The 18,231-nt window shown below is 45.9% G+C and overlaps 1 protein-coding gene across 1 annotated transcript in view; it reads left to right on the top strand.

The window, feature by feature from the left end:
• The window catches only part of slco5a1 (solute carrier organic anion transporter family member 5A1), a 37,009-nt gene that overhangs the window by 3,640 nt on the left and 15,138 nt on the right, over nt 1–18,231 (top strand). The window contains exons 3-4 of the mRNA XM_030099399.1: nt 14,367–14,499; nt 14,590–14,810. Of these exons, the coding sequence (XP_029955259.1) occupies nt 14,367–14,499; nt 14,590–14,810 (354 nt within the window). The remainder of the gene's footprint in view (nt 1–14,366; nt 14,500–14,589; nt 14,811–18,231) is intronic.

The raw sequence follows: 18,231 nt of genomic DNA, 5'->3' as shown, positions 1-18,231 counted from the left end.
AGAGTCCAGACAATGCCGGGTTTTCATATAGTATCTTGCTTTTTATGTTAGCTGGAGTGTTGTCGGGCACAAAGAGAAACTGTTCTACACAGTATTCTGTGTTTTCACCTCCACATCATCAATCCCATTTTCAAGAGTCCCCCAAATTAATTGAGTCAAAATGTAGGCTACCCATATCTGCAGGAGGTTTCCCTCAAACTCGCCCTGCCTTGCCTTTTTTTTTTTTTTTAAACCCCATCTCAATTAGCAGTGGCTCAGAGGGGAGGAGTGGCTGTCTTTTATAGGACAGTGCGGTTTACGTTGAGGGGTTCTTCTCGTGTCCTTGGAGAGATAGAGATAGAAAGAGAGAGAGAGAGACAGGGAAAGTACTTCCCTCCCTTTTGTCAGGGCGTTATCTTTGTGTATTTATGCATATACCCAGTGGTGCATAGCTTCTGACCCGTCACCCCATTTCCCAGCTCAGGCCTCACATTGCTATGGTAATGTAACACATACGGCGTTGTAACTTCACCTTCTTCACCGGAGGGGGGAAAAAAAAAAACATAGTGAAGCCAGTGTGCAGTTTGTTTGGTTGGTTAGATTTCAGTCGGTGATTGTAGTATAAAAGTCAAACTCTTGAAATAGCCACCTTGTGCACATTTTCACATACTTTTTTTGGCCCCTTTTTCTGGTTCTGCTCTTGCAGATTTACAGCATACCATTCCTGCTGTTACTATGGCGATGGTTTGTCTATGCCCTTCACTTGAGGAGCCACTTCATTTTGTGTGAAGGTGGCTCGTTGGTGAGGATGAGGTCCCCGCCGTACAGCCGAATGACGATTCATAGAGGAGGATCAACTGGAAGTTAACTACCCCTGAAGCACATTTTGTTCTGGTTCTGTTGCCGCTGCAGGTTATCGACGCCGCTAACAATCCGTCGCCGTCCCCACGTAGCTTGGCAACGCGGCCGTTTAAATGATCGATGACGCCGCTGCTTGTCACTGAGTCGTTGATCCATCCCAACCTTTGTGCGGCTGCTCTGACCTCCGGTTATGAGAGGCGGGGGGTGTTTTGTCCGGCTGATATCCTCTGTGATTTAAAAGCCGATGATACTGTGGAGTTGTACCCCGATGCGGAATGACTTCAGACGTCGGGGCTGATTGTTGTGTGAGCGGGTTCTTTACATGCATGTTTTTGGAATGTGAGAGGAAAGAAAAGTCATGCAGGGAAAACATGTTCTGCCGCAAAAATATACCCGTCATTTCCTCTGGTATAACAGCTGTTTGTTTTTGTACCATTGTTCTGTTATAATCTTTCACTGTCTCGACTCTAGTCTGTTTGAATGCAGAAACTCATGATTTGTACCCCTGTACTTGCAGAAGAAGAAGATCAAGTGATTCCTCTTGCTTGAGAGTCTCTCTACATTAACTAGTTTCTACTGCAGAAGACTATTAAACTGACATGCTAAGTGGGTGTGTTTATAGTGTATTTGTGTTATTAATGTTTTATTAGGCGCTCTTGATGACGGATGCAGACTGTGCTTAACACAGTGGAGACTGGAGGGAGGGAAGAGGAGGTGGAGATCAGTTTATGAAGAGAGGAGCTGTAACTTCCACAGAGACAGCCTGAGCAGCGGTCTGCTCTGCACTCTGACACACAGACACACACTCACTAGCTTTTTTTTTTTTTTTTTTTTTTTTTCCCTGCTGATAAATTTAGAAGGAACAGTTGCCCTCAGCCATAAAGTTTGTGTGTGTAGTGTAGTCACCTACAGAAGAAGAAATTGGAAAATTTCACAATCGAACGCTGCCGTGGTTTCGTTTTGGTGAATCAGGATTATCAGTCACGTCCCTTCCTGTCCTCACGCCGTGCATTTCATTAAATTGTGTATCCTGCTCTGCTCGGCAGCAGCCAAAGCAAATGCAGATTGTGCACACACCGGGGTAAACACACAAGTCCCCTGAGGACTTGCTCTCTCCACGCCGCTCCCCGCGCCTCCAAGCCGGCAGATCGCGTTTCAGGATTGGTTTAGGGTCCACGTATGGCACGCATATAGAAAGGAGGCCGATCCTGTTTTTATCACTGGCTTAAATATCGGTGCCCCCCTTTTTCAGCGCTGCTGTTGTCCACCGCAGCCCTCAGGATTACTCAGCAGCCGGCGACCTTTTCTAACTGCGGCCCGCTCTGAATACCACCACTACCGAGTCCCCCGTGACCCCCTGACCCCTCCGCGGCTGATCGGTGCTTCGAAATCTGCTCCTCCAGGAAGAGGAGTGATGTAGCGATCCGGGGAAATCTCAGACGAGTGTGGGAGTTTGTTTTTCCTTTCCTAGAGGCGGGGGTCTCCGTGGCGCAGTTACCGCTCCGTCTGTCGGCTGGTGGCTGTTCTTCAGTGTTGCGGGTGTTTTGTTTTGACAGTGCGGGAAGGTTCCTGGGGAAATGCCGCAAGAGGTTTCTGTGATGGCAGGAATGCTCAGATAAGCCTTTGTTTTCAGTCATGCAGGAAAGAAATGGCTGTTTTCTCTTTGTTCTCTTCACTCTTTTGGTCCCTGTTGTTCTGTGAATTTCTCATTGATCCATGCCTCTTGTTGGCTCACACTAAAATTAAAAAGTGTCCTGGATTCCCTTTTGAAGTGAGGAAAAAGTGTGGAATCGCTGTTAGACGGCTGCTGCTTCTCTCCCATTCAGGGACGTTCACATACGAGAAAGCTCAACATGATTTTTTTTAGATTGATTAATTTTATGACTGTTTCATCTGTTACAGTCACAGTGCAGTGACGGCGTAACGCTGCGGATGCACAACCATTTCTACAGTATATCGCGAAATGACCGCAAACTGCCCAGCGACGCCCGAGCATTAACAAATCGCCCAAAATCTATCCCGTCACCTGTTAGCGGCGAAGCTAACAGCCCTGAACGATTCACCCACACCCGAACACCACCTGCGGGGACCATTGACTGCATATGGGTGGGAATCGATCCCAAACCCCCTGGATGCTGGAAAACAAACCGACACGCTGCACGTCCCGAACAGAACAGGACAGGTGGCAACCCAGGAAAAAAAAGGTGACGAGTGTTGACTTGGATGAAGCGACAGAAGACACAGGATTTGTTTTAATAGTTGTATAGTGTCACATGTCACGTTCAACTTCAGCAGAAAATAAATATTTACATGAAAATGAACCTTCTGATATCTTCAAATTAAGATTAACTGGAAAAATTTAAAAATAGTGGTTTATTTTTACTGTTATGGAAAAAAAAATATCTCCATCAGACTTGTTCCCATATCACCAGGCCATATTTGATATTTTTAAAATGTGTGAGAGTTTTAGAGTGTGTGATCATTTCAGAATGTCTGACAGTTTTAGAATGTTTGGGAGCATTGCGTGACGATCCAAACCGTATCTAATTTGCACTATTTACCACGGCTCATTTTCAGAGGATTCTGATCCATATCGACTTGATAAGACATCTTGGTGAAACATCCGCACATGTTCAGAGCGCCTTGTTTTTCTTCCCCGTCTGTATCTTCAGCGAGTGGCTTCATTGTTGGCATCTCCTCTCACAAGGCACCGCGTCGCTTCTTCACTTCAAACGCCTTTTTTTGCCTTTTTCTCTCAGCTGACTGGAAACACTTGAAAACCCCTGCCGTCGCTCCGTCCGTCTTTTCCCTGATTAAACTAATCAGCGTCGGGAGGAGAAACACTGCCTTCCTCTGCCTGTTATGTCCAGCCAGGAAATGAATTGTTGTCAGTAATTACCAGATGTTTATCAGCTGCCAGGGGTGCAGTATGTCCTGTGTGCGATGCTATCGGGACAGAGAGTACCGCCGCCATCACGTGCTGCACTCCCCTCAAAAAGACCCGGTTTTCGGCAGTGCCTGATGTGCGTCAACTCTCTGAGGATCACAGAGATATAGTGAGCAGAGACAAGCTGTACGTCCGCATCAGGCGGAATTATATTACCCTCTCTCCCTCTGTTGAATCTTATCTGATCAGCTCAGTCCGATCTCTGAGTTCATGCAGCCTTTGGGATGTAAAGAGTTGTGTTTTGCCTCAGAGATGAGAAAACGGTTTCTCCATTCCAGTGTTATGCCCTGTGAGCGGCGGACAGGCCATTGTTCTCCTTGACCCCCCGCTGCTGCTTGCGTGGAGTGTGAGTGAGGCAGGGTTGCTGAAGGGAGAAGTGTTAATGGGATTTACATAAGGGCATGAACATGTGGAGAAGGAAAATACACAAATACGAGGGAAGTGTCTGGAAGTCCTCCTACAGACTTACATCACATGTTCCTTCCGAGAAAGTTAAAGGACATTATATACCGATCGTCCGCCTTTCTATTTGCTTTTTTTTCCTCAGATGGGTATTTTTCACCTTCTGACCTTCACATCTTCCCCTTCTCTTCTTCTCTCCGCTCCGTCTCTACCGGGATCTCTCGAGAAACTCGAGCCGACTCGGAGGGAAATGGATGGCTCCAAACATTTTCTGACCTAAACCTGAAGGATCACTGTTGAGCGCACAACACTATCGCGCAAAGTCGCACTCACACACAGCAGGACTGAAGAAAAATGTACTGCGACCAAAAATGGATCTTGACAGGCTCACAGATGAGGAAAAACACTGCTGTGTGCACGTTCGTCTGTGTCTCACGGCAGCTTCGCAAAGCCACTTAGTGTAGCATTAATCTGGTCTTCCATTGCGTAACGCAGGCTAATGGGCTAACATCTGACTATGATACAGCTCATTGATGAGACAGTGTTTTGACAAGGTTCATCGGCTCATTGTGGGAGGTCGGGGGTGGTGGGCTGCGATGCTGTACAAACACACGACTCCACCGCTGAATACAGACCATGTCTATGTAATTATATTCATGTCTGCTGCATCGGTGTGACTTTTTTTTCCCCTCCTAAATGCTTTTGCCCTTGTTTCTGTACATTTTCCGGAGCCTAGCTGCCTGCAGTCAGTAGGCTATGGTGTCAATGGGGAGATGGCAGCTGGTGGCAGCCTGCTGGGGGGGCTGGGGGGGCTGGGGGTGTGCAACCATGCATGCACCTGCACCCCAGTGTGGGTGGGATTTGGGGCTTTTTGAGGTCATTGGCGGTGAGTGTTTTTGAAGGAGTTTTGTAATTTTGACTATAAACTTGATGTTCCTGCATGCATGCAGTGACATTTGAACGCCAGACTAGCGTGACACATTTCTCTGGTGTGTTTTCTTTTGGCTGCGGCAGTAGTAAAAGGCGTGCTGCTGGATAAAGATGGCGTCTGACGGGCAGGCCGTATAGACAAGATTGCATGGCCATGTCCGGAACTGAGACGGGCTGAAAAGCTGCAGGTGCAAGCTTGTGGCGACCAAAAACCTAAACCCAGCACTCACTGCCATAATGGCTTCACATGCACAGCTCACAGACTATAATATGCGCCCCTTCCCCAAGCCCAGATGCCTCATTCATCGCCACTAATCAGTGGAAAGATTATCTGCCACCCGAATGCTGGAGCATTATCGATGCACAAACGGGGTGATAACAGACTTGTTGTATTTGCTGTTAGATTTGGGAGCACTCCACTTCAGTGTGTGCTGTTTGGAAAGCGGAAATGAAAAGGGGGTATTGTGTAACCTAAATTGCTCGGATAAATTGCAGAAGACTCTCCTTAATATTATGTATATTGTTCAGAGTAGCTGTAAGGTGTTGGTACGCTCATAGTTTTCACCTGGAAAGACCTTTTATAAACTGGGAAATTGGACCATTAATCTCATAAATGGAATGAATAATCCAACAGAATAGCAATTTGTTGATTTAACAGCTTGGCCAAAACAGGGTCAACAGCAAACTCCCTCTGCATGTTCTCTATATTTCCAAGATATATGCCATGAAAATGCTCGAAGTTGAATATTTTAATCAATCGCAGGGAGGATGGAGTAAACCATTTGTGCAAACTTTGTCGGAAAAATGTAGGAGAAAAAGCTGACTTGTTGGAAAACCCTCGAAAGATGAAAGATTATACAATTAAGTAAACGGATTTACTAAATGTGGCGGCGTGTGAAACACTTCCGAGAGGTATTGGAAAGTGAGGCAATGTGAAAGGCAGGCGGCATAAAGGAATTAACACATTTCTCTTAGGCTGTGCCTTTGAATGACATTCCGGCGCTAAGCCATTTAAACAGAGCTGTGTTGGTTTGATTGGCCTGTCACAAGGGCAGATTGTGAGGAAGAAAGAGTGAAATAGATTTCTAGCTGTGCCAGCTTACACAAAAATATCCCCGCAGATGCTGCCATGCAACGGCGAAGTCAGAAGTGAATCACTGCTCACTCGTGTAAGCAATCTTAGGTAGATGACGACGCTGAATAAATAACACATGAAAATGTGTGTACAGTGCTCTCTGCCATAGGATTTTTCATGTCTGTTGTCAAGTTTCAGTCCAGGTGCCCAATGGTGGAAGTCAAACCAGTCTAAAGCCGTTCAATTCCCCCCCAAAAGAGCAAGTTAAACATGAGGTTTTCCCAATGATGATTAATGCTCAGGAAAATACAGCACAGTCAGTCTGTCTCACATGCTCGAATGTATCGCAGAAGAGTGGGCAGCCGAGGTCCGCCCTGATATTCATCACCGGCTGGGTTCTCCCTCCATCGCCACGTTCCCAGCTGACTGTGAGATTTTTGCTGCTCTTTGCATTCAGCGGCCCTCCTTCAGCCCTCAGCTCCTTAAGTGGATTCTGGTAGATCAGCAGCAGCAGATTTCAGGTGTTTTGCTGTCGGTGCAGGTCTCTGGGCTTTAGAATCAGCAGGAAACGGCCACCGGGCGCCACATTTAGGGTCTGTGACCCCGCCGGCGCAAACTAAGGCGACGCATCCTTTTCCTTTCCTTCATGAGCATCTTCATGTTGTGCGTTCTCACACCTCACTCTCACCTCATTGTCATTGGCAGACTGCTGTATCTTGTATTGAGCGGCTGGGAAACGGCTAAAAATAGAGAAAAATAATGTCTGTTTCTCGTTTTCTAAATATTTGATTTCGCAAAGTGAGCTCGGGGAGCCCCTGTGTGAAAACTACAGCGGCGTAACATGAAAAATTAAGCACTCTGCACTGTTTGAATTTTTTCATGTACCATTAAAAAGATTTGGAGGATTCTGAAAACTCTACGTGCAAAAAGAAACTCTATGTGGCCGTTTTCACTTTAGCGGACCGTTCAGTTCTATTATATTGGTGCTGCTGACAGGATTTGGCAAGGATGTTTCTAATATTGTAAGTCCTGTAAGTTTTTAATCTATTTGGGAAATTTAAACGTTTCTGAAAGCAGACGTGTTGCGTCTTTGATCTCATGATCTGCTTTCCTGGTCGTTGGCGGGTTTAAGAAGGTGGGTGCATGGGTTTTTGCTCGACCTTGCATGTTCTCTGGCCTCGGCCCTATCGACCCTGTACCACATGGCGTGCATGTGGATGAGACAAAAGGTCATTGGGTCACAGCTCTGTCTGCAGAAGCAAGCATGGTAGAATGAGGAAAGACCCGGACCTGAAATGCTGATGAAGTTCTTAGCGCCCCTTGTGACTTGTCATGTCTTTGCTTAAGGGGCTTATTCAGGAATGCCTGGAGGTAAAATGGTTCAAAGGCCTGATGGGTGGCCCGACTGTTGGTTTTTCTCGACTTTGATGTTGCAGGTGGTTCACTCTTTTCTGAGAAAGCATTCCTGGCCGACTGAAGACTTTGCTCTGGGTCTGTGCGTGTCCGTGCTGACTGTGCAGCACCGCCAAAGTCCTCAACTTCTAATCCTCACATCAGACGTCATCGTGGCGGCTCTGCGGCGCACAGCTCAGGCTGAAATCTGTATTTATGTCAGCCTTTTAGTGTCCACTGTTCTCCGTGTGCAGTGGCTCTAATATGGGGCACTCAGACTGCTAGCATTTATAAATATTAGATGAATATGAACATGTAACATCTGCACCGACGGACTGCATTCTCAGCTTTTAAATCGTGGTGGTTGTTTTACAAAAAGGCATCTGTTCCATTAACATTTTACTGGAGCAGTGCTTAAAGCACGTTATACAATCAAACGTAGTGCGTCAGGCAGTGCTTTGTTTGGGTGAACGAACAGACAAGACCAACGCAGCTGGTGCATCAATGTAAAGCTAAATCTGCACGTTATCATCACAGGAACAATATCAACCGGCACAACTTACGGCAACAAATAAATGCAGTTTTTTGTATGTATGTGTCATTCCAGTTTACTCAATACACGCAGATTGTTTGCCGGCTCCTCTAGGGATCTTTTTTTTTTTTTTTTTTTCAAGGTGTGTGCACTGCTGGTGTCTCTTAGTTTTGATTGAAAGCTTGTCTTCCTCACGTCATGTTGTAAAATAACTTGAATGGCTGTTAGGTGTCAGCGTGAAACTTTTCTGAAACAAAAATGCAAAAACAATGCTTGAGGCCCGAAAACCACAGCAGTGTTGTGTGTGTAGAGTTTTCTCCCGTGGCACCTTTTATTGTCAAAGCTAATACGAATATTAACATACACTCAGATTTGCATGGAGTTTAGTTTCAGATAGTTCCTCTCTTTTTTTTTCTTTTCATGCTTTGTCTGTGCAGCCTATTGCTTTGTCAGTTCCCACCATGAATACACACACAGGCGCACGCACACACAGGCATCCCATTCCCCGAGGCTGTAAATAAGCATTTGCACTTCATTATACGAGAGGAGTCTGAACATGTAGCTGCATAAAGGAGGTGATGAATACACGGCCAATAGATTTGGCAAAACATGCCTTTTTAGATGTTTTGTGATAGCTTTAGCATATTGCTGCAGTTTGTCCCACGGCCTGGTGTGTGTGTGTGAGTTTGTGTGTGTGTGGGCGCTCTAGAGAGTGAGAGCGAGGCCACAGTCCCCCCCTGCATGCCCTTTGGGTAAAACTGTAAGGTTAGGACTTGTAAGAAGACACTGCTCTGTCAGCAAGTTGTCATGACAATGCCGCCATTCCCATTTCATTGTCTTTTTTTTTTTTTCCTCTCTCCTCTTGTCTCTCAGTGGGAAGGGCACATGACTGAACTGACCCCCCCCCCCATTGCACAGGGACACACAGCTCGGTCCCTCTCTGTCACTCTGTATTCTAACAGCTGCAGTAGCGTGGATCATCGGTTATATCTGTCACCTGCAGCAACACATTCCATCGGGCTTCAGACGCCGATCTCAACTCTCCAGCTCAAAGATGCCAGTGCTGACATGTCAGGGAAAAGTGACTGTTATTCTGTACAGCAGAATAGATCATTCAGATTTTTTTCTTCTTTTTTTTTTTTTTTTAGCAGAAAGCTGGTGTGACAATCGATTATCATCCCAGGACAGAGTGACTTGGTGATGCATAATGCCACATAAATCAACATGACACAGCCTCGGAGTAATGCAGTGAAGACAATGCGATTGTATCTGTTATCCCACGTATTGTGTTGAATACAAATCCAAGGTCGTCGGTCGTGTTGGGGGGCCGCCGTGCCATTCCCAGGCCTGTTTAGAGGCTGACTGAGCTTTTTAGGCTAATAGCCAGGTGGAGTGCTACATAATTTATCTGAAACAAAGTCCCTAGCCAAAGAGCAGAGAGGGATCAATGAGCGAGGCTCATACCTGCACAGCCAATATGTCAAGACAGCAAGAGGAGAGAATTACATTCAAAAAAATAAACACTGAAGCACTCGTGCACACACTGTGGTCAGCTTTGGTTTAGGCTTATTACAGATATAACAAAACTTTGACACTGATTATTTGTAGCTTGATCCTTTCAACTTCATGGTCTTCTGACAAGGCAAGTCCTGTCCTTTATTTTGTCCACGTAATTAAATCAAATCATTAATCTGTGGTAATTAGTTTGGCCACCGGGGAGCTGCTTCATTAGGTGCAATGTGCTTTCTCATCAGGTTCCCATTGCTCCTCGCTGCTGCGCCGCTTCGGTCTCGCGGGCGAGGGGTGAGGAGAACAGAAGGTCAGCGCAAAGGTTGGGGGGGGGGGGGTGGACGACCATGCAGCAAGCCGTTTTACTGTTATGCCTGAAAATCCATTCACAGCCAAGGCGGCTGTGGAAGCCAGTGTGTGGCGGAGTGATGATGAAGGATCGCGAAAATAGTAAACACTTGAAGATGTTGACTCAAGATGTCGACGGTGGAGGTCACGTCACTAATTATTTCATTCGTTCTTCTGAACGAGTGGATGAAGCTCATGAATTCAAAGAGCCGGGACATGTTAGTGTCTTCCAGTGTGGAGGAGGAGCGGAGACAACAGAGCAGTGCTGGTCCCTGAAGGTTAGAAATAAGAAGGATGTTGCTGAGCAAGCTTTATCACTCTGTTACACAGCAGGATCCGTCGCCACAGACTGCAGCCCAGCTCCTCCGCTCCTTTTCTGCCTTATTCCTTTATATTCACTCCTTATTGTCAGATATTAGTCAATTTCTCACTCCTCCATCTGTTCTTTCCTGCCTTTGCTATCTCTCCTTGCCTGTTTTTTTTATTATTTCTCTAGTCTGGCTTTATTGCTCTTCGGAGCAAATCTCCCGCTGCCTGACAGCCCGTCGTCCATCCATCACTAACACTGAGGCTGAAACACTAATATGAGGTCAATGATCCACTATAAAACACTCTCACCTCATCGCTCCGTCGCTGCTAACCTTGATATTCTTACACCTAATCAGCCACGTGTGCCTGCACGTAGAAACTCATTCATGCCTTTAAGATGCTGGGAAGAGCTGACCTTGTTTGACATTGATGCTGTTAAGTTGTAATTGATACAGTTTTGCTTCTGGATGAGCTAATTTTAGTTAAAGGATGCGTATTTCCCCCCCGAAGGACTCTGCAGAAAACACATTTTCTCTAACCTCATTAATATCTTGCTCCTGATATTTGATTCTGTTTATTATGCGAACTGACTTCAGTCCAATCTGTGCAGCTTTTCAAGCATGCGCCGGACCACCGTTACGACATATTGGAAGTCGGACTGATTGGCCACAGAGATGATTTAGCTGCTGACTTTGTATAACAGAAGAGCGAAAAGCCAATAACTGCAATGGATAGTTCCTCATCCATTACCTCCACACGTGGAGAAAGCCATACGAAGTCTATAATGTATCGTCCTTCACGTGCGGCTGGTGAAGGTCTGTTGCGTAATTGAGTGAAGTGAGCCTCCGGGCGCCATGCGTTCTTCATTGGCATGCGCCGCCTGCGGTCTACTGATGTCTGCCACCACTGTGTGTGTGTATGTGTGTGTGTGTGTGTGTGTGCGTGATGGAGCGCCACTGCTGTGCCAGCATATTCCTCAATCCAGTGGCTCTGCCCGGGCCGCCCTTCAGGCCGGATCCGGCCCTCCAATCCCTTCATCCCAACCTGCTGATCCCGAACCGTCCCGGCCGAGTGCCAAGTGGGCAGGATAGGGCGACGGGTAACGCACAGTTTACGACCCTCTTTGTCCTCCAATCGGGCAGAACGCCGTTAACATGATGGATGGAGTGGCAGGACGGATATACACAATCACCCCAAGGGGATAAAATATGGCCGTCCCGTCTGGGTTGCTGGAGGAAGTGGAGGATGGAGTTTGGAGGGCAACCAAAGAGCCATACTTTGTGCTTAAACTAACTGGAATTATAAGTCGGTTTTTATTTGTCATTTAGTGGCGTTTGGTCCTAAAGAGGCAGTTTATATTTTACTGTGTAAACTTGACTCCGTATTTAATTTTTTAACTCTGAAATTCACAGATAACCCGTTTTAATTGTTTAATAATTATTTCAATTTCAACCATATGCTGGGTGACAATTCTTGATTTACAGTGAGCGTTTGTTGCGTCCAGTTGCCCATTTCGCCTCGTTCGTACGCGGAGATGTGTTCAAGTGTCCTTGGAAAAGACATTGAGCTCCTGCCGCCATTGATGTGTGTGTGCAGAAACATGACTGTCCGAGGTCAACTGTAACAAATCACGACAAAGTGCTTGGAAACTCCTGGAGTGTTGTTATCGCATCGTTTGACTCAAATGTAAGATTTCATTTCTTTTGTTAGATTTTTGTTCATTACATGTCACTAAGTCTCTTTCCTAATCCAAGATAAGACGGTCTGTTCGGGATTTGTCCGGTCTCACAGCGTTTGAGACGTGACACTGCAGTGGAGGATAATCAGGCGGCAGCAGATGTGAATCTGCAACGCCTGCATAGTAGAAAATGATGTGTACCAACGCTGCTTAGCCTCGTCTTTAAAGCCAGTGGTCAAGGCTTTTTCGATGTTGCGGTCAGCTTTTAAATTTTGTAGTCCGTGCAATATTCTTGCTACTTACGTCGAAAAGCATAACTTCAGGACTTTGGGTCGTGCAGGACTTTCTTAATCTCATGATGCAGATGGCGAGATGAGAGCTTTTCTTGTTCTTTGCCATCTTTAATGAATTGTTTGTTGTGTCTGGGCGGTAATATCCTGTTACTTTGTGTAAACGGTTTGACTGGGGCACTGAATTGACTCTCCATCCAGCAGGATATGAGGAGCAGCTCTGTGAAAGGAAGCAAAAAGATGAAATATGATATGTGATGGAAGGAGGGAAGAGGGGCGGGCACCTGCTCATGTCAACTGATTGGAATCAAATCGTCAGTGACCTTGAATAAAGGTCTTTGTTATAACTATACACTTTTCCCTAAATTCCCACGTTCAGACTGTGTGTAGTGGCGAGCAGTCTATCCATTTACTTCAAATCTACACTTGTGGATCTTCGTGAGTTGAGTTTGCACGTTGTTCCTGCTCAGGCGGAGCTTCATTTCCACGCACAGTCCAAGATCGTGCTTTTTAGACTAAGTGGCGAATTTTGTCTGTTTTTTGCAGTATGATGGATCGACTGCAAGGCAGGAAGTACGCTGCCTTCGCTCAAAGTCAGCTGGGATCAGATTAACCCCACTGCCACTCTCGCTTGGATAAAGCAGTATAGACGCTGGATGGAACTGACCGTTGTGGTGGTTTTTAGCCTTGCAAGTAACCATGTGTGTCTGCTTTGGGCTGATAAGAGGATTTGCCGGAGGGTCCTTTGTGGTTTTAACAACATTTTTTCCTATGTTCTCTTTTTCCAAATAGTTTAGTTCAAGGGAACCGTGATTTAATTAGGTCCTGACACAGATTCGGGCTTTGGGACATAGTTGGGACCTTGCTTATGAGAGTTGACGTTCATTTTGTAGTCTGCTGGCCATGTAGGCAGAGGAAAGGATGCTCAATGAAACTGAAAGAGCTGGGCTATAAATGTGAAAGTAGGAAAAGTTGCAAGACGCTCGAAAGTGCTCTATGCAAATGTTGGGTCAGCAGTGGAAACATTTGGCGAAGACGGTGTTCGAGTTTCGGTCCTGATAAAGACAGACTTTCCTAATGGGTAGGAAATATGTCTGTGGTGCTTGCACTTGTTATGTAATGTTGCTGAGAGGATGTCCTCCTTCACTCTCTCTTGAGAGATTAGACATTCTGCACGCCGCACACCTGCTGCTAAACAGAGACTCAGTCACAACCACCAGCACCCTTACACGTGTCTGCAGGAAAATGACATTTCAGAGAAGCAAGTCAAGGAAATGATCCATTCGCTCAGGTGTGTGTGTGTGTGTGTGGGAAGGGAGCGACAGAGGCACGAGGTTTGTCGCTATTTTTCCTGTAAAAATAAGGCTGTAAAGTCTGCGTGTGGGTGAGAGTTTTGTCATTCACAGAAACATTTCAAGCGTATGCATACGCACGCAGCATAATCGCGGAGAGGTAATCTGCGCCCTCAGCCACACTTTGCTGGTTAGCAGCAATGTTCCCGGTGTAATTATAGAAAGTTTCCCCCCTGAATCCGACTGGTTAATGGCTTTTTTGACTTGCGTCTCCGCCGGATGTCTGCAGGAGGTTTTTCCACTTGTCCAACCGAGGTTATCTAACTTTAATGAGTTTTCCCCTTCCTGCGGCAAAGTGACGGCGCATGATTGGCTCACCTCAGCGATGGTCTCGGGCTCTGGAGGGTTAATACTTCACCCCCTCCGTTTGCGCTGATGTCTGCCGGTGCGTCGGCGCCTCAGGCGCGCCCTCGGGTCGGAGCGAGACCTCTGGAGCTTTTGGGGCTTGGTCGTTAAAGACGCTACAGACTACGTGAGAAATGACCCGAGGCGTCGTGGAGTTCCCATGAATCTTAGTGCAGGTGTTCTGAACGAGGGGGGATGAGAAATCAGATTTAATGAACGGCCCCCCTGAGTCTGATTTGAACAGCCACAGAGAACAGAGGGTCATTAGAAGCATTAATGAGCGAAGAGGAAAGATTGTTATGCTTTCTTAATTATTAGAGCTAAATTTGGCTTGACGCCCATCGTTAATTAACATTTAAGGCTTAAACATGTTGTGTTTCACAGGTTTTTGCTTTGTCTGTGTCCTTTTCTTTCCAGCTATCATGTACGTAATGGGAGCCCTGGGACCTGCAGCTGGCTACCTGCTGGGAGGGGTTCTCATCGGCTTCTACGTCGACCCCAAAACAGTCGTTAACATCGACCAGAACGACCCTCGCTTTGTTGGCAACTGGTAAATAGGTTCATTTCTACCCCTATGCGTTCTGTCCGCGTTGATCTGCGTTTCTGACGCGGCCCTTTCCAACCCTTTTTCATTTTTCAGGTGGAGCGGCTTTCTCCTGTGCGCCATCGCCATGCTCCTGGTCATCTTCCCCATGTTTGCGTTTCCCAAGAAGCTTCCCCCGCGCCACAAAAAGAGGAAGAAGAAGAAGAAGAAGGGCTCGTCGGGTGACGTGTCCAGCGACGACGACGTGATGAAAGAGAAGTCCGGCAGCAAAGGCCAAAACGTCTCGTCGTCGATGGGCTTTGGAAAAGATATTAAAGGTGAGGAAGAGATTATATCAGCCTGCTTCATTCCTTGTCACCAGTAGTATCTTTCATGGAGGAACTCTGAGGTATTGACCTACAAACAGGCCATAATCCAATCAATGAGTAGGATTAGTCATTTTATTCAACACTGTGAGCTTCATCGGGATCTCCCCTGTAGATGCAATCGATTGATGATGGAAGAGTGTGTCCACAGCTGCCTAATGAAGCAGCTGGCTTTACCAAGGCATGAGGTGCTAATAGCTTTCGTAAGTGACGAGTGAGCACGGCGAAAGGTCGCACAGCGGCGCTGTCATCTGGAGATTGCTTTTGTTAGCTTTGGGTCCGCAGCACGCCGTTTCTGCAGCTCGTGTAGTTTCTCCTCCTCCTCCTCTGAGCCGAACATACCAGGAAACTCCTGCCTTTCCCTGGAAGAGCCCCCCGGTTAATTCGAGCCCTGAGCTAGTGTTTCCCGGCTTTCCCTATGTCTCATTTTTTGCTCTGTCAATCACTCTCTCTCTCTCTCTCTCTCTCTCTCTCTCTCTCTCTCTCTCTTTTTCTCCATCCCACTCTTTCCTTTTTCTCTCTTTCTAAATGAGCTCTCAGGAGAATTTAGCTACACAGAAGCGGAGCGACGGAGCGGCAGAACAAAACAGCGTCTCATATGTTTACTCCTGCAAAAAAATTCACTGTTTTGAATTTCACCATGCAGTCAGCTCAAATATTAATTCTTAAGGTTTCAACAAGAAGTGTTAAAACTGTATCCAGGAATGCATAATAGCTGCCAGGGCCCACTGTTCACTCCCCTGCCGTTTTATTAGTCTCAGCAGGATGTTTTAGGCTGTTGTGCAAACTATGACCAATTGTGCGAACTCAGGCGCCTCAGTGTTCAGATCTGGAATGTATTTTGGTTATGTCCTTCTATCGAGGTGTGTGTGTGTGTTTGTCCATTACACAAATTCAGCACTTTCCCGAGAAAGATATGCTGCAGTGAAGTGGCTTTTTCAACAAGCAATTTTTTTTTTTTTTTTTTGCCCTTCAGATCACAAGCAAACAGTGAGAAATGCTAACTCTGGACATTTTGAGTAGCGCACGTCAGAGGGACGAACTTTTGATCGGGGAATGTTCCAGACCTTGGTCTACAGTGGTGTGAAAGCAATTTCCTTGAAATGTTCTGAGGTATGGATAAACAACTGCTGACGTGTAGGCACATCATAAACACATTTCAATACGTGATTTATTACCTGACAGATTGGAAATACTAATGCAGGCTTTTCCTCTGGATTTCTCCCTCCATGGCAGTTTGTTTGACTGAAAACTCTGGTTATTTTCATTGAAACCTTGGAATTTATTTCCTGATTTATCGTGCTGAATGTGTAACAGTAACATTCACCCGCGCGTCTTCTAAACGGGCTCTATTCAATTTAATGTCGCGGTTGAGTGGAGTCGACCCCGGCTGACGCTGAGCACGCCGAGCAGGTCAGCGATCTATCAGAGGGGTCAACGCAGAGAGCCAGACAATCTCGCACACACACGTTTCCACCCATGGGCAACGTTGAGTCGCCAATCAATCTAATGCAATACTGGGATATCTTTGGGTGGTGGAAGGAAACGGAGAAAGCAGTTGTTGGGTGTGAGCCTGCACGGATTCAGTCGCTCCATTTTCTGTTTTGTCTCAAATTAACTGTCTTTATTCAACTCGGTTTTGTTATTGTTCTTGCCTCTAAAAAAATAGAGCAGCAAAAAACAAAAAACAAAAAACACAGCAGTCCCAGAAGATGGTGAGAGAGGAAATGAAGGGGCAGCGACACAGAGGAACAAACAAACCAGATGACTGCAGACAACAATCTAATCCACACACTTACCAGACTCGATAAAGAGAGGAAACGTCGATCAGGAACTCCCAGTTCCACGATCAAAGATCCTGCAGGAAAGTACAGAAAAAAGAGAGAGAGAGAGAGAGCACAGACTATAAGAGAGAGATACCTAATGTTTGGGAAAGTTATTGTAAAATTGCATGTCCTTGCTGTGCAGGTTTCTCAAGGTACTCTGGTTTCCTCCAGCATTCCCGCATCATGCATTTGAGACTAATCTGTGACCATAAATTGTAAAAATCTATAAACGTGAGTGTGTGTGGACTGGCGTGGTGTGTATGGTGTACTCTGTGTACTCGGCTCCAGCAACCCTGAAGCGGTTTAGAAGATGAATGGATGGATGTGAAGGTTTGTTTCTTAACATCAGCTCCTCAGAAGAGGACAGGAGATCAGATCACCCCTGAGGATATCACACACACACACACACACACACACACACACACACACACACACACACACACACACACACACACATTATTTTAAGCTCAGTTGATTGCTCATCATTCAGACTTGCATTTCATCCGATCCGCTTCTTCGATTCGACCAACAGTGAAAACTGTCGCGACCTGCCTCAGCAGAAAGACAAATCTTCTCCGAAAACCAGATGGATGAAAACATTTTTGATGGAGTCATCAAATAAATTCTTAACAAAGAAGCAAGTGTGGCAACTATTGCGAGCCACTGGTCTGTCTGATTGAGAGAGCAGCTGTTGTAGATGCCAGCAGGACTTCGCCATCTGTCCCCTCCCTCCAGACAAGATTACAACCCGGCTCCCAGGAATGAAATAATTAGTGTCGCTATTCTATTCCTACCTTTGATCTGGGATAACACTGACAGATGCTGCTAACATTCCCCCACCTACAACAAGATCGGTTGAATTAGCATGAAAACTGCTATTCCCAGATCAGGGCAACATGTTGCCCCGTCAGTCTGGCTCGCTTCCTAACAGCCACCTTCATGAAAGTCAGTAGTAATCCCCTTTCTCCTTCCTCATGCCGTTTCTTTTGTTGCTGATTTGTCTTGCGATACGCTTGAGAATCATGTGAATCTAGAGAAGTGGCTAACTCATGATAGCCTCATGACTGTTAAGCCTTAATGTTGGTGCCCGGCGCTGACTTTCAAATCCTTCGACAGACACGTAGATGCTTGTGTGTGGTCATTATGTCTGGAAAAATGTGGCTGGATCCAGGCTGAGGAAGAATGACCGCCAAGTTGAAACAAAGGCTGCGGTGAAAACCTGCGATTTTTTTGACATTTCACTTTGAGTGGTTACAATAAATTCTTAGTTTGGTTGCTTTTATCAAACATTTTCATTTTTTACTGTATAGTGTTGCCGACAACCTTCAATTAATTTGAGATCTACTTGCACATAAGTGACGCTGCTTCTTTCAGATGCCAGTAATAATGAATGCACCATTGTGGCCTTTTGAATTTTCTGATTCAAAATGAAAACACAGAGAAAATGTTAGGTTGATTACTCGTCTTTAGTCGCTTTCATTTTAACACTGAAAAAGAAATGTTTTGAATAATTATAAACCTTTTCAAGCTTTGTTGACATATTCATC

This window comes from Salarias fasciatus, chromosome 9, assembly GCF_902148845.1.
Source record: "Salarias fasciatus chromosome 9, fSalaFa1.1, whole genome shotgun sequence".
Taxonomy (NCBI): domain Eukaryota; kingdom Metazoa; phylum Chordata; class Actinopteri; order Blenniiformes; family Blenniidae; genus Salarias; species Salarias fasciatus.
This window is presented reverse-complemented; position numbering and strand designations above follow the sequence as displayed.